Source organism: Sapajus apella, unplaced genomic scaffold (assembly GCF_009761245.1).
Source record: "Sapajus apella isolate SASKATOON/1434 unplaced genomic scaffold, GSC_monkey_1.0 scaffold70, whole genome shotgun sequence".
NCBI lineage: Eukaryota > Metazoa > Chordata > Mammalia > Primates > Cebidae > Sapajus > Sapajus apella.
Genome location: NW_022437010.1, coordinates 7,384,545 through 7,400,718, shown reverse-complemented (window position 1 = coordinate 7,400,718; position 16,174 = coordinate 7,384,545). Strand labels below are relative to the sequence as shown.

Here is a 16,174-nt window from a genome sequence, read left to right as displayed (position 1 = left end):
TTCTAGAACAATGCAACTGGTACATAAGAGGTATCAATGAATGTGTAGAACTGAAATGAAAGCTTTATCTACTGACTCTTTGATATCTACTGACTTTGATATGCACTATAACAATAAGGATTTGATTTTATAAAAATCCTATGATAAATTATTTAAATGACTAATCACCCTCCAATTTAATTGTTGTGATATACAGATTTGTACGTATCACATTTATTTAAAATTGTGAAGTGTTATAATGTAGCCAATTTATTCACAATAAAGGTATGAATTAATAAAACCATAATCTAAAAATGTCAGTTTAATCACTTGTTTCAAGAACTTTTGTCTCTTTTTAAAGCCAATATCTAACAAATAGTCTAAGTGAACGGTTTGAGTTTCTTCTAAGTACTTGCTCTTTATTTCATCTCTGTTTGTTGTGACCATAATTTCTCTTAGGAGAAACTAAGTGTCTTGAACTCTGAGGTAGGCCTAAACAACTCCAAACAAAATCTATGAAGAACATTGCTTAAAGTTTTAATGCAGGTAAATAGTTATCTCCCTAGCCATTTAAGTTTTGGCAAGTCTGTAAATGATTAAACACTAAAACTGATATTTTTATGAAGTCAAAACAGTGAGTGATTTTTGCAGCTAAACAGCAATAATAATTATTTCGTTAATTCATGGATGGTCTTACACAGATAATCTTATGGAAGAGGACTTCTCCAAGTTCTCTACTGGCATGGAGGGGACCTCACCTGGCTCTCCTCACCAGTACTGGGAAAGGCTACATACAACACTGAGATGTGTGGTGTATATCATTCCTAAATATTGGGTAGCTATAACAATTTTTTTTTTAAGTATCAAAAAATATTGCCTAGATCCCGCAGTAGCTTTATCACAGAACATGCTAATTCTTCAAAGACTTTGCTAATTCATGTCTTCCTCCCTATTTTTAATGACATTACACTAGTTCAGGCTCTTATAATTTTACATTCATTCATCAAACACTGTATTTCTTGAACAACTACTATTATATGTAAGCATTGTGTTAGCAGGTAGGTCAGAGTGATAAACAAAAGAGACATGGTGGCCAGGAGAGGTAGCTCACGCTACCTCTGTAATCCCAGCACTTTGGGAGGCTGAAGCAGGAGTTTGAGACCAGCCTGTCTGACATGGTGAAACCCAATCCCCACTAAAAATACAAAAAAAAAAAAAAAAAAAATTAGCCAGATGTGGTGGCGTGTGCCTGTAATCCCAGTTACTAGGGAGGCTGAGGTAGGAGAATCACTTGGGCCTGAGAGGCAGAGATTGCAGTGAACTGAGAATGTGCCATTGCACTCCAGCCTGGGAAGCTTAGTGAGACTCTGTCTCAAAAAAGAAAAAAAACATAGTCTAATCTCATATAGCTTATAGTCTAATAAGAAAACAAACAAAAACACACAGGAAAAAAAATGAGAAACACAGACCCAAAAAACAGGCAAATAAATATACTGATAAACAGTCCAACAAGGTTTTATCAAGGAAAATAACAGGATGCTTTAAGAAAGTTATAGAAAAAATAGGTCCTCATTTATATAGGGACCAGGGGGAAAGCTGTTATTTAGATGAGGGCTCTCTGTGGAACTGACATTTAAGCCAACACTTGAAAAATAAGTCATGGTGATCAAGGGGAAGACTGAACAGAGAAATCCAGGCAGCAGAAATATCAAAATCCCTAAGCTTGTATGTAGGAAAAAGCATGGCATGTTTTATGATTAACATGAGGGCCAGTGTGGTGAAAGATTACACTCAAAAACAAGTGAGGCTTAAATCATCAAGGCTTTACAGGCCATATTAAGAAGTTTGATTTTTATTTCAAGTAATACAGTACCAATATATAATTTCCCAAAAAGTATAGAAATCATTTTATTCATTTGGAAAATGTCATCCTAAGAACAGATCTGTATTATATAAAGATAATTATGTATTTTAGAATTCTGAATCCTTTAATTTTATTTTTATGTACTTATTTTTGAGCCAGGTCTCATTCTGTCACCCAGGCTGGAGTGCAATGGCACAACCACAACTCACTGCAGCCTTGAACTCCTGGACTCAAATGATCCTCCCACCTCAGCCTCCCAAGTAGCTGGGACTATAGGCATGCCCCACCATGCTAGAATTCTGAATCCTTTACTGGAACCTCACCTTTCCTCCAGTCACAAGGACCTCCCCTGTGCTTCAATACTGCATTCTTCCCACTTCCTGACCTGAGGCCACACCCAGCAATACCACTTCCTCTACTACAGTAAGCGCAGTACTTTCCAGGTCCCAAACCTAGCCCAGTTATTAACACCGAAACACAAACTAAGCACAACCTCTTTATCTAGTCACAGTCAGTACCAAGGGGCCCTGGACTCTTTCTAATCCTTCCTGTGTCAATGGCTAACAAAAGACCAATTTCATCAAAGAAGTTTTATAATATATGATTTACTAATTAAGGGATAACTTAAAGAAGAATAAGCAACCTGTTTTTGAAAGCAAATTCTAAAGGTGAAATTTGCAACTATATGGGTATTGCTAGCAAAAAATGTCTATACTACATTTGTCCTATTGTTAAAAGTGAATATGCATTTAGATAGAAAGTGTCTCCTAAATACATGCTGTATCCTAGACATATTTTTTAAATGCAGAAGCATACAGTAGAAACTAAAGTTACTTTTCATTAAAAAAGTACAATTTATATTAGCAAACAATGGGTTTATTACTGATATTTAAAATGAATTAATCAATAAAAATTTTTATATTTCTCAATGTTAATCAATTACAACAAGTATTAGTAAGTATAACCTTCATAAGTAAAAGCTCTTCAATCATTTTTAAGGACATAAAGGTGTCCTCAGACCAAAATGTTTGAGAACGATTGTCACTGGTTCAGGAAGAGACTAAAAACAGGAAAGAAAGCTAGGAAGATGGTTTTGTAGGGATGAATGACTAAGTTAGTATATCTATAAAGGGAATGAGTCACACTTGAGACAATATGGATTAAGGACATTAGCATCCCTAAATATTAATAGCTAAGGATTTGTGGTATCTCTCTTACTGTATATTCAAAATAAAACATTAGGTCATTTGTGCAGAAATCCAATATATCTCTGAGATTTTCTGATTTCAATGATCTTTTTGAAATATCAAATAACACAACCTTCCACCCATGCCATACATTTTTAGATTCTCTTGTTTTGATGATACCCAAAACATGTGCTCATTGTAAACACTGGGCAAATAGGCTCCTTGCTACTCTAAGTGACGTCCATTGACCAGCAACACCAGCATCCCAGGGAACTTGCCGGAATTGCAGAAGGGAAGACCTCACCTCAGGCCTACTAAATCAGAGTCTACATTTTAGCAAGATTCCCTAGAAGTTTTACATGTGGTGAACTTTGAGAAACACTGGACTAACTAATACACTTAGTTAGTTATTGATAAATGTTCGATCCATAGAAAAGAAGAAAGTTCAAAGGACTTACAGGATGGATGGTGATAATAAAGTTAAGAAAAGACCCTTTGATACTGAATTCAATTCTCTGGTACATGAAATTGGTATTTTATTTTTAATACACATAAGAAAGTAAAACAAATATATGTTCTTCAACTTTCACAGAATGTATGAAACATGATGGATAGATTTCCAGGATCTATGTAATGAATTTTTAGAATCCATGCTTATGTTATTAACTATGTTAAAAATTCATTAGAGGATCCTTTTTTTTTTTTTTTTTTTTGTTTTAAAGACGGAGTTTCACTCATGTTACCCAGGCTGGAGTGCAATGGCGCGATCTCGGCTCACCGCAACCTCCGCCTCCTGGGTTCAGGCAATTCTCCTGCCTCAGCCTCCTGAGTAGCTGGGATTACAGGCACGTGCCACCATGCCCAGCTGATTTTTTGTATTTTTTTAGTAGAGACGGGGTTTCACCATGTTGACCAGGATGGTCTTGATCTCTTGACCTCGTGATCCACCCGCCTCGGCCTCCCAAAGTGCTGGGATTACAGGCTTGAGCCACAGCGCCCGGCCTCATTAGAGGATCTTTGCTTCCTGCTATATGGAATAACAGGAAGCAGACTTGACCTGCTTAATAACTAGAAAACTAAACAAAATATAAAACCAACTGTTTTCAGATGCTGGACAACAGATAGCACAGAACTATGATCCCTAGGAGTAGACAATCAAACGAAGAGAGCCCTAAACTACTACAGCTTTTGGCCTGAATGCCATTACAAACTGCAGAAGAGGGAAGATAATTTCAAGTAGCTCACAGTAGTCCAGATAAACTGAGGTATTTAGAGGCTAGTCTTCCGAGAGTCTGAAGTAACTGAAAGTTGCAGGGCAGGGGCCTGGAGAGGTGGGAAAAAGACATTAAAAAATGTGAAGAGTTCGGGCGCGGTGACTCACACCTGTAATCTTAACTAGCACTTTGGGAGGCTGAGGCAGGTGGATCACTTGAGGTCAAGAGTTCAAGACTAGCCTGGCCAACATGGTGAAACCCCACCTTTACTAAAAAGACAAAAATTAGCTGGGCGAGGAGGCACGTGCCTTTAATCCCAACTACTCAGGAGGCTAAGGCAGGACAACTGTTTGAACCCAGGAGGTGGAAGTTGCAGTAACCCAAGATCGGGCCACTACACTCCAGCCTGGGCAACAGAACGAGACTCTGTCTCAAATTTTAAAATTAAAAAATAAAGGTTAAAAGACTTAAATGTAAGACACGAAACTCCAAAACTAGAAGAAAACAGTGGAAAAGCTTCATGACATTAGTCTTGGCAATGTTTTTTGTTTTTGATTTTTGTTTTTTTTTGTAAATGACACCAAAAGCACCGGCAACAAAAGCAAAAATAGGCAAATGGAACTAAATCAAACAAAAATGCTTCTGCACAGCAAAGAAAACAACAAAATGAAAAGACAGTCCACAGAATGGGAGAAAATACTAAAAAGCCATGTATCTGATAAGCAGTTAATATTCAAAATACACAAAGAACTCATACAAAGAACTCACACCTGTAATCCCAGAAATTTGAGAGGCCAGAGCTGGAGGATCACTTGAGGCTAGGAGTTAGAGACCAGCCTGAGCAACATAGTGAGACTCTGTCTCTATAAAAAATTTAAAAATTAGCAGGGTGTGATGATGTGTGCCTGTAGTCCTAGTTACTCAGGAGGCTGAGATGCAGAAAATCCAAAAATTAGCTGGGCCTGGTGGCATATGCCTGTAGTCCTAGCTACTCAGGAGGCTGAGGTGGAAGGATCACTTTGAGTCCAGGAGTTTGAGGCTACTGTGAGATATAATCATGACACTGCACTCCAGGAGCCTCGGCAACAGAGCAAGACCTGTTACCAAAAAAAAAGAAAGAAAGAAAGAAAGAAAAATTACTCCAGATGGTAGAATTCACAAGAAAAAGAAATTAACAGAACCTGAAATGCTAAAGAAGTTTACTATAACAAAAGCTACAAATATATATTGGCTTTCCTTTGTTATTATAATAACGTACTGTTGAGTGTGTAACATCTATAACATGTACAACAACAAAACCACAAAAAAACAGGGACATGGAATAAAACTATATTGGAGTAAGGTTTCTATATCTCACTACAATTAAGTTAGTATAAATCCGAAGCTGATTCTAATAAGTTAAGCTATAATTGTATGGTAAGCTCTAGAGCATCACTAAGGTTTCTAAAAAAAACTTAAAACAGTGAAAAAAATCACTCAAGAAATTAAAATGTTACATTAGAAGATATTCACTGGATGAAAAACAAAGCGGTAAAGGAGAGATAGAGGAAAAGAAAAAGACATAAGACATACAGAAAACAAAAATAAGATGGTATACATAAATCCAACTATATCAGCAACATTAAATGTGAATGATTAAACAACTGGATCAAAGACAGAAATTATCAGACAAAAAAAATTCAACTACATAATGTCTATAGGAGATACATTTTAGATTCAATGCTACAAAGCATATAAATAGCAATCATGTGAGAACTGAAATAGCTGCATTAGTATCCGACCAAATAGAGTTTAAAACAATGTTACTAAAGAAAAAGAACACTTTCTAATGATAAAAGGATAAACCCGCAAGGAAGATATAACATTTACAAGGATACATGCACCTAAAAACAGAGAATATATGTAGCAAAAACTGACAGGAATGAGGGGACAAATTGATTACTCAAGGACAAAAGAGGAAGTCTTTAATACTGCTCTTTCAATTAGTTAAGACTCCACAACAGGTAACATGACTGAAATAGAACTCTATTTAGTTTGCCCCCACCTAAAATCTGCTCTTCCTTCAGTCTCTATCTTGGTAAGTAGCAAACTGTATCTGTTTAATTGCCCAAACCAAAATTCTTTAAGTCACTTTCTCTTGAATCCCACATCTAGTCAATCAGTGAATCCTACCACCTCTCCTTTCAAAATATATCTAGAACCCAATCATTTTTCCCTACTTACACCCCGATCTAACCCACCACCATCTCTCACAGAGATTACTTAAATACCCTCCTAATTGGATTCCATCTTCCTCCCCTGGTCCCATGCAGTTTATCTCCATACAGCAGCCAAATAAAACTTCTAACACAAATCAGGTCACTCCTCAACCCTGAACTTACTCTGTCCAGTAAATTTTTTTTTTTTAATAATTTTTTTTCTTTTATAGAGATGAGGTCTCCCTGTGTTGCCCAGGCTGGTCTCGAATTCCTGCGCTCAAGGTATCCTTCGACCTCAGCCTCCCAAAGTGCTAGGATTACAGGCCTGAGCCACCACACCCAACCTGTCCAGTACACTTTTAATGAGATCCAGATCCTACAAATTTCCTTTCCTGCATTACTTCCCACGCTCTTAATCACCCCATTCACTGGCCTCTGCCATTTTCAGCAAGTTACTAACCCCAATTCGTAATATAATCCTATTTTGAAAAAACACTACATATATATGCATAAAAAAGGATAGCCCAAAATGTGAATATTCACCTATGGTTAGCAGGATTATAAACTTTAATTTTTTCCTATTGTGAAAAATTACTTCTAATTCATGTGTTATGTAATAAAATATATGAAAAGCTGTGTATTAAACCCCATACCCCCACTGTGGTAATAAAATCTGTTAATAAATCATACATGTCACACAAAAAAATCACAACAAAAGAAAGAAAATTTGCCCACAGTAATACCTACCATTTACTAATAACACATGCTGCAGGCACTTTCACTCATTATTTCATTTTACTCTCATAATAATTCTATGCAATCAGAACCATTATTCCCAAGTTACTGTGTAAAATGAGCCTCAAAAATGGTAAACTGTTTGAAATTGCACAGTAAGTTGTGAAGCCCAGGTCTGACTTGAATGCTCACATTCTAAATACTAATCTAGCTATTGCCACATCATATAGTAGTTATATACAATAATGCAAAGTTGAAATAATGTAGGCATACAATAACAAAGGAAAAAGGTTAGTTATAAAAAGGTTTACTGAAAGTAGAATTACGTAAAAATTGGGGGACATGTTACATGAAAGAGCAAATTACCACATTCTATACCTGAGTACAAGAAAATTTAATATTTCATACTAAAAAAAAAAGCCAAAATAAACCAATATGTTCAAGTTGGTACAGTGTGGGTAATGGAACTGTGGGTGATTTTCATTTCTTTGTTTTGTTATCCTTTCATTGTTTTGCGTTGTTATCCTTCGTTTTACACCAAAATTGCTTCAATACTAACATCAACAACAAAAAAAACTACATTCTCATAAAGTTTGCATCGTAACAAAGGAAAATTCAGAACAGTGTTCCAAACACCTCAAAGTTCCAACTCCAGGTCTAAACTAGAGCCTAAATATTCTCTGAAAGGCGATCTACTCTTGACATCTGGCGACTCTACGTGGACCAAGAGCTTCCTCTGCAGGATGTTAGGATCGTCTTCATTTTGTTTGTAGCCCCTACGGAAGAACGGGCCTATTAAGAGCTTATTGAGATTGATAATTGCACAGTGTAGCTTGAAAGGTCCAAATTTAATCTGTTTCCATGGGAGGAACACAATTCAAAACCGTTTTCAAAGTATTTCGAGATGCGTGTCTTATGTGGAAGTAATACTTAAAAGGAAGCAAGCAAAGAGGGTAAGAGAAAGTCACAAATGCAAGCTCGCGCCCGAAGCCTGGCCTCGGGGCCCGCACACTTCTACGTGGTGTCGCGGCGGCAGGTCTCCATGCGCTGTGTTTTTACGGTCTCCGTCAGCAAGCAGAGCCGAGCTCCGCTTTATCCGACACGACCAACGCAGAATCCGGGGCGCAGCGGCTACAGGAATCCGAGACGGACGCGTGGGCCAGGACTCTCGCGCCTTCTTACTTCTCGGCCAGCCCCCCGGCTTCGGATCACTGCCTTGCAGGAATGGCGGCAAGAGCGCCGCCGCTGACAGGAGCTAAGGAGAGCGAGTCTACGGCTCCGGGCCTGGGGATGAGACGCCCTGGCTGGGAAGCAGGGAGCGCCAACACCAACGATAAAGGCTGGCGGCCCTGAGCTTGAGCAGGCGGCTTAGGGCGGGGACTGAAGGGACCAATGCCCACCCCGGGCCTCAGACCCTCCCACGCCTACCGCCTACACCCCCCAACCCACAATAACGCAATTACGCATGCGCCTCCGCAGCCGCCTCTGGGAAGAGCGCGCGGCCCAGGGCACCGCCCCCTCCAAGGATTTCCGGGGAGGCGCGTTCCGCCGGGGAGTTGCCGCTCTTGCTACTCAGCTCAATGGATGCCTGTCCCGGGCCGCTTTCCGTTGCAAAGGTTCTTGAATTCGGGGAGGAAGAGCCGCAAGATCGAAATATTGGGCATAAGTTTGTTGCTTCATAAACTTTTGCTGAATGAATAAACTGATACGCGGATGTTTGCTGGGTCCCAGCCTTTCAAAACTACAACAGCAACATAGTTTTGGGTGTGTCCTTCACAAATCTATTTCATTCCTCCGGTGGTACCGTGCAAGTGAATTTGGTGAGAATTTTTTAAAGGAAACTTTTGCCAGCATCGGCTTTTTGAAACGTATTTTTTTTTTTACCATGCTCTAAAAAACAAACAAAAACAAAAAAACTTAGTTTGTTTGAATATCAACGTTAATCACAATCTGGCTTCGGCGCCTATTATTCGAGCCCCATCTATCCTTCCCTACACTTAGGATGCTTCATCTCCACATAAAGCATAACTGCAAAATACATAGGGCAGAAAAGAACCTGGGAGATAATACTATGATTGTAGAAACTGAGACCAGCCTGAGCTCTCGACAACAAGAAAAAGAGACACAGCGAGGCATTTATTTATAATAGGCTTCTGCGAACAAGGAAAAGTAAGGCATTTTTGGATTCGAACGAGTGCTCCATTACCTCTACTCAACAAACATTTGAATGCCAAGGAGCTGTGAGGGTGGATAAGCAGATGCTGAGCAAAGTCATATTTTTGCAGGAAGCAACCTGATAAGAAAAAAGCAGATTTTCGAGTCTGATTTTTACCTCAAAAAGAAGCTTGGTACTTGGGAATGCAATCATCATCAGCAAGTTACCATATTATCTCAGTGTCAGTTTGTTCACGTGTAAAACGTGTTAATAGTACCTGATCCAATCTTTTGCCTTCACTCTATTTCCAAGATGAGATCTCTCACAGTTCTACTACATACACTATTAATTTTAACATTATTTTATTTATTTAAAAATAGTTTACTAAGTTTATATTTAACAACACATTTGAGCTATTCTTGGCACAATGACACATAGCCTTGCCTTCATGTGTAGGAGAGGCAGCAGAGGATATAATAATTAATTGTAAATACAAGGCTAAATTTGTAATATGTTTGAACAAATATTAACGGATGAGAACCTTGAGTTAGGAAAAATTGGAACTCAGATCCCAAATTACACGCCATTAGTGCATAAATATATGGTTGAAAATAAAATCCATTATTGACATGTTTCTGAAAACTTTTTTCATAGCATAACACAAACAAAACCTATGTTATGTCTGAATCCGATAAGAAGAAGAGAAATTCTTCACAAAGAAGACAGTATCTTTAAGAATCATGTAAAGAAATGTTGCAGTGGGTGGGTTGGGGGGTATCCACAAAGAGCAATAATTATCTAAGGATGAATTTACTCTTTCACGTTATTAAGAGAGTCCATGAAAACTAACATTTTATTTTTATTTTATTTTTCTTGGAGATAGAGTCGCACTCCAGGCTGGAGTGCCGTGGCGCGATCTCAGCTTACTGCAAACTCCGCTTCCGGGATTCAAGTGTTTCTTCTGCCTCAGTCTCCTGAGTAGCTGGGACTACAGGTGCCACCACGCCGCCCGCTAACAGAGATGTGGTTTTGCTATGTTGATCAGGCTGGACTCGACCTCTTGAGCTCTGGCAATCCGCCCGCCTCGGTCACCTAAAATGCTAGGATTGCAGGTGTGAGCCACTGCGCCCGGCCTTACGATTTCAAAACTTTTGGAATTCAGCCAACCAGAGACATTTTGTAATTACGAACATTTGAAACCCTTCTCCCCTGAAAATCAAGAGATACATATGGAGTGTGGAGATTCCGAACCCAGTTTTCTTTTTTTTTTTTTTGAGACGGAGTTTCACTTTTGTTACCCAGGCTGGAGTGCAATGGCGCGATCTCGGCTCACCGCAACCTCCGCCTCCTGGGTTCAGGCAATTCTCCTGCCTCAACCTCCTCAGTAGCTGGGATTGCAGGCACGCGCCACCATGCCCAGCTAATTTTTTGTATTTTTAGTAGAGACGGGGTTTCACCATGTTGACCAGGATGGTCTCGATCTCTTGACCTAGTGATCCACCCGTCTCGGCCTCCCAAAGTGCTGGGATTACAGGCTTAAGCCACCGCGCCCGGCCTCCCTGAACTCAGTTTTCTAGGACAAACGCAAACTCATATGATTACAAGAATGAAAGTGATCGTCACGCTGGTTTTAGGTTCCAAAGTATGGAGAATTTTTTTTTTTTTCTTAGACGGAGTCACTCTCGCTCTGTCGCCCAGGCTGGAGTGCAGTGGCGCGATCTCAGTGCAACCTCCGCCTACTAGGTTCAAATGATTCTCCTGCCTCAGCCTCCTGAGAAGCTGGGATTACAGGCGCACGCCACCATGCCTGGATAATTTTTTTTTCCATTTTTAATTTTTTACATTTTTAATAGAGATGGGGATTCACCATGTTGTTCAAGCTAGCCTCGAACTGATGACCTCAGGTGATACGCCCGCCTCAGCCTCCCAAGGTGCTGGGATTACAGGCGTGAGCCATGGCGCCCGGCCGAGAAATTTTTTTTTTTTTTTTAAAGAGTAATGAAATAACCTAATTAACCTAACTGGTACTAAGAGCTCTCCAAGAGCCAGTAAATGTTTTCCCTAAATTCCATTTAATCCCATTACTGTAGAGTCATTACAGAAAAAAACAAAATCACATAAAGCAACTTGGACCCCAAAAAATTACATGTTCCAGGTACGGAAACAACGAACTGAACGACTCCTAAAACGTGTCACCCTTGAACTGTGTAAAGTGGAAAAGATGTTCAATGTCAAATATAATAACAGTTCCACATTTAAAGATATTTACGTTCGAGGTACAGACCTAATTTACAGTATTTTAAAATGCCTTTCTATGCACTTTCTCGGGAAGTTAATGCTAATTCAGTTGAGCTATCTAGAGAGGTGGTTAAGCATTTACTGTGTCTCTAACACTGACTAGGGCAAAAATCAATTTGACCGAATTTAAGTGAATTTTCACTCAACTTCTAGTCCCCATAGCCAATCAGTTCTCGGAACCGCACACCCGAAGCCGACATCCCTCTCTCTTTGCTCCCCTCGTCAGCGGGCTTCCGTAACTACGTCCATTTCTAGCATTGACCAAAGAGCTCAACCTGGACACACGCCGTCAATCCTCAGCAGCACCGCCCACCATGCTCCCGGAAGCTGCGACATGACGCCCTCCGCCCCTCCGGGACGTAGGGTTTTATATCCGGATTCTTAGCGCGGACTCAGAACTTCACTCTTCCCAGCGCCGTCAGCACATGCGCGGCAGCTCTTTTCCTTCTTCCTCCACTTACACTACCTTCCACCGTCCGGGAGCCGCCGCCGCCTCCACCGCCGCCGAGGAGTCAGGAAGTTCAAGATGGCCGCCGCGGAGACCCAGTCGCTGCGGGAGCAACCAGAGTAAGTAATCTCTGTGAGTGGGCCAGAGGCTGGAGCCCGGGGACTGCTGAGTGGGAGACGACGGAGAGCTGCAACGGGCGGGCGGGAAAGTTCGGGCCTAACGGCAAGAGTCAAACTTTGCCTTTTCTGGCGCTATTCGTTTTGGGGTGGGAGGCATGGGGAGCAGGCGGCCTTCGAGCTTCATTTTCCCGGAGGCCGCCGCTGTTGGGGCGAAGGCGGCCGCGGCCTGCCGCGCGTCGTTGCCCCGGGAGGCGCAGGCGCGAGCGGCCTCTACAGGTCCGGTGCGCGTGGCGGCTGCCGCGGCAGTGAGGTCGCGCCTTACTGTTCCTCCCTTGGGGACCCAGCAGATCTCCCTGGCCGCAGCACTTAGCGGCATCGGTGCTGGGGACACGAGGGTCAGTGGCGGCAGGCGGGGCAAGCGCGAAGTCTTTTCTTCCTCATGCGGTACCCCTAGTCGTCCTTATACTGGTGTCACTTTAGGACCTGAAAGCAGAGAGAGGAGGAGCTAGGGTCACACTCTGATCATCCTGAAGCTAGTCTGTGGCCAGCGTGATACTCGATCTCATCACCTTGTATTCTTTAGTCCAGCAGTCACCGGGTATTGTTTTGGTGTTTTTTTGTTTTGTTTTTGACTGCCTACCGGCAGCTTTTTTTTTTTACCAACTTGCAAACTTGAGGCAAAGTAAGATAGAGTCTTTGGTTTTGAGGGTTGGCTTTTTTTTTTTTTTTTTTGCCTGGGTTTATAACCCTTCTTTAGGAGGACGAGTGGAAAGAGTAGTGGGAATTGCTAGCTACTGCCAAACCACTTTATGTCTATAATTAAGCTAACATAAGAATCTATGGGCCAAATGAAAAAAAAAACTTGTGTATGCTGCAAAGGCCAACAACCCTTGCTTAACTGAAAGCAGTATTTTGCTTTTCATGTCAGTGGTAGGAAAACTCAAGAACCTTAAAAGAGAATGGATTTTACGGCAATATTTGCATAGCCACTGTTTTTTTTTTTTTTTTTTCCATCTGCACGGTCTGATGTTTCCAGCCATCTTAGAAAGAGGTATAGTCCCCCAGCAACTTGTAACTGAGCAATAGGAGAAATCTTTGCCGCCCGACACTTCATTGCTGTGCATCCAGTTTTGGGCTCCTCAGTCATCTACTTTATTCAGCTAGGCAGAGAAATTGAATTTTTTATTAAGGCCTTTTGAAAACTGCTGTATTATTTTTACAATTTGACTTAGCAGAGATTCTAAAGTTTTAAACTAGCTTTAGCCTGTTACTGTTTCTCACCACTTCATTGTGTGGCACAGCTACAGTGTTTAAGCCAATACAGTGCAGATCTCATGCTATGTAGCTACATTTTCTAATCTGAAAAGTTTTATAGTATTATGTCCATTTATTTGATTTTAGGGATGTTTCACATTCATTTTGAGGAGTGAGTCAGCCATATTTTATTCACATACTGTATTCAAATATTAGAGTTAATAATTTTAAAAAAATACATATTTAGGCCTCTCCTGTGTAAATAACACTGACATACTCTTTAGTTTCTCTTCCCTTCCCCACACAATACTTGGTGTAAATGGATTATTTGGTCTGTATATGTTTCACTTTCAGTAGTTTGAAAGTGTTTAACAAAGAAGATAACAGTTTGATACCAAAACAAGCACTATGCCTGGTGCTTATAGTGAGTCCCTGAATATGGTGTCTACAATAGTTCTTTAGAGGACATTGAGTAGTTTACAGTTACATGGAGTCTATTCAAAATAGGAAAATTTAGAAAGAATAAATATAAAAAGTAGCCTTTATGCTCCCTGAAGGCTTTAGCTCTTTTAACAACCCTGTTGAGGTGGATAGTTGTATTTTCCTTATTTTAGAGAGGATAAAACTGAAGCCCAGAGAAATTAAGTAACTTGCTGAAGGTCACGTTAAGTGGCACACTCATTTGAACTCTGGCAATCTGGTTCTAAAGCCCTGCTGCTAACTATTGTACTGTCTGGCCTCCCTCTATACAATGCTACTTCTGTTTAAATTGCTTTTCAAGTTTGAAATGATTTTTATTTTTTTCCACTGTCCCAGAAAGATCCATTTTTTGATGTGACATGTCTAATTTATTGAAACCTAATTTCTCAAAACTGCTTTGGCAAAGGGGGCACCAGAGGGAAGGTTTGTTTTAAGACTAGTTGGTCTTTTGAATCCATTCTGATTTTTTATATCTACATTAATTCTTTTTATTCATTTTATTTATTTTTGAAACACAAGCTCTTGTCACCCAGGTCAACAGATGGCACTATCTTGGCTCATTATAACCTTGACCTCAAGTGATCCTCCTGCCCCAGCCTCCAGAGTAGCTAGGACCGCAGGCATGCTCCACCATGCCCAACTAATTTTTAAATATTTTTGTAGAAGCAGAGTCTTCCCATGTTGCCCAGGCTGTTCTTGAACTACTGGGCTCAAGTGATCCTCCTGCCTCAGCCTCCCAAAGTGCTGCAGGTAGTAGGGAGTCAAGGCGGAGGATCATTTGAGCCTAGCAGTTCAAATCCAGCCCAAGCAACATAGCAAGACCCAGTTTCTTAAAAAAAACACATACATTTTAACTTGTCAGAGAAATAGGTCTAAACTATTACTTTTCTGGTAAAGTAGCAGTGGTGTCCACTTTGCTCACCACTAAAAAAAAATTTTTTTTTAAGAATTGTCTAGCTTAAAAACGGTTTTATTCATACACAAATTTAAATCAGTTCTCTGTCTCTGCGTATTTTGAATGCCCACCAAATAAATTCACTAAGACTATTCTTTGGGAAAAAATGTAAAAGAAGTTACAATAACACTAGTGGTTGGTGATTGCTGACTTACTTTATTTTATTTGAGATGGAGAGTCACCCAGGCTGGAGTGCAGTGGCACAATCTCGGCTCACTGAAACCTCTGCCCTCTGGGTTCAAGCAATTCTCCTGTCTCTGTCTCCCAAGTAGCAGAGATTACAGGCATGCACCACCACACCCTGCTAACTTTTGTATTTTTAGTAGACGGGATTTCGCCTCGTTGGTCAGCCTGGTCTTGAACTCCTAACCTCAGGTGATCTGCCTATCTCAGCCTCCCAAAGTGCTGGGATTACAGGAGTGAGCCACTGCGTCCGACTGTGACTGTATTATTTTAAAGTTGTTCCATGATTATTTTCATTCATTGTGCTGGATGCTTCAAGACTTGGGGTTTTGTTTGTTTGTTTGTTTGTTTGTTTTAAAGTATAAAAACTAAACAAAGCATATAAACAGATGCTGTTAAGCACCCTCATGTTGTTTGCACTTCTCATTCACCTTTGCTTCCAAATGCTGTGATCCGAAAGATGTTATTCAGTACTCAATAGGTTCTCAATAAATATTTGTTTTGTGATAAACCTGTTGCAGACCAGGTTGGTATACGCATCTACTTGGCTAAATGTATGATGTTAAGTTGTAAAATGTAAATGCTAAAGCATAAATTTATGTAAATGAATGTATATAATCTATATTTATTGTCAATATAAACTGTCCAGGATGACTATTAGGTTTCTTAACAAGAAACCATTTCCTTTAGCTTTAGAAGAAATTCATTGATGCTGAACCTAATTTAGCTATTTTAGCATAAGCCCATTGGATGTAATACATTATACTCAGTGTTTCAAGTTTTCCAGGTTTACCTGGTCAGACTTTACTTGTTACTTTCTATGATATTTGCATTGAGAGATCAACTGAAACTGAAAGATTCATTGTATGCCTAGCCCCTGTATAAGAAAACGCTATAATTAAGGTTAACCTAATTATCTCGAGCTGGTAGCATTTTTAGCAGGAACCTACTCAGTATTTCTAAAGATAATACTGATTAATTTACAGTGGGAACTAGTCACTCATGGGAATGACTCTCCTACAGTGATAATGGTCATCATGATGTATTTCTGATTCCCTGAAGCTAGGAGGAGCTTGATTTTCTTTTGATAGAATTTGATTCCTCT

At 40.1% G+C, this 16,174-nt stretch overlaps 1 protein-coding gene across 9 annotated transcripts in view; it reads left to right on the top strand.

Moving 5' to 3' along the window:
* Nucleotides 1–11,933: 11,933 nt before the first annotated feature.
* PRPF4B (pre-mRNA processing factor 4B) overlaps nucleotides 11,934–16,174 on the top strand; it is a 45,085-nt gene continuing 40,844 nt past the window's right edge. For 4 of the 9 annotated variants that reach the window (XR_004260373.1, XR_004260372.1, XR_004260371.1 and 1 more), the window contains exon 1: nucleotides 12,031–12,197. Coding sequence is in view for 1 of the 9 variants with exons in the window: in XM_032250057.1 (XP_032105948.1) it covers nucleotides 12,157–12,197 (41 nt within the window). In the remaining 8 variants the exon portion in view is untranslated. Of the gene's footprint in view, nucleotides 12,198–16,174 lie in introns of all 9 variants that reach the window. The other 5 variants (XR_004260370.1, XR_004260374.1, XR_004260375.1 and 2 more) reach the window with 2 other exon arrangements.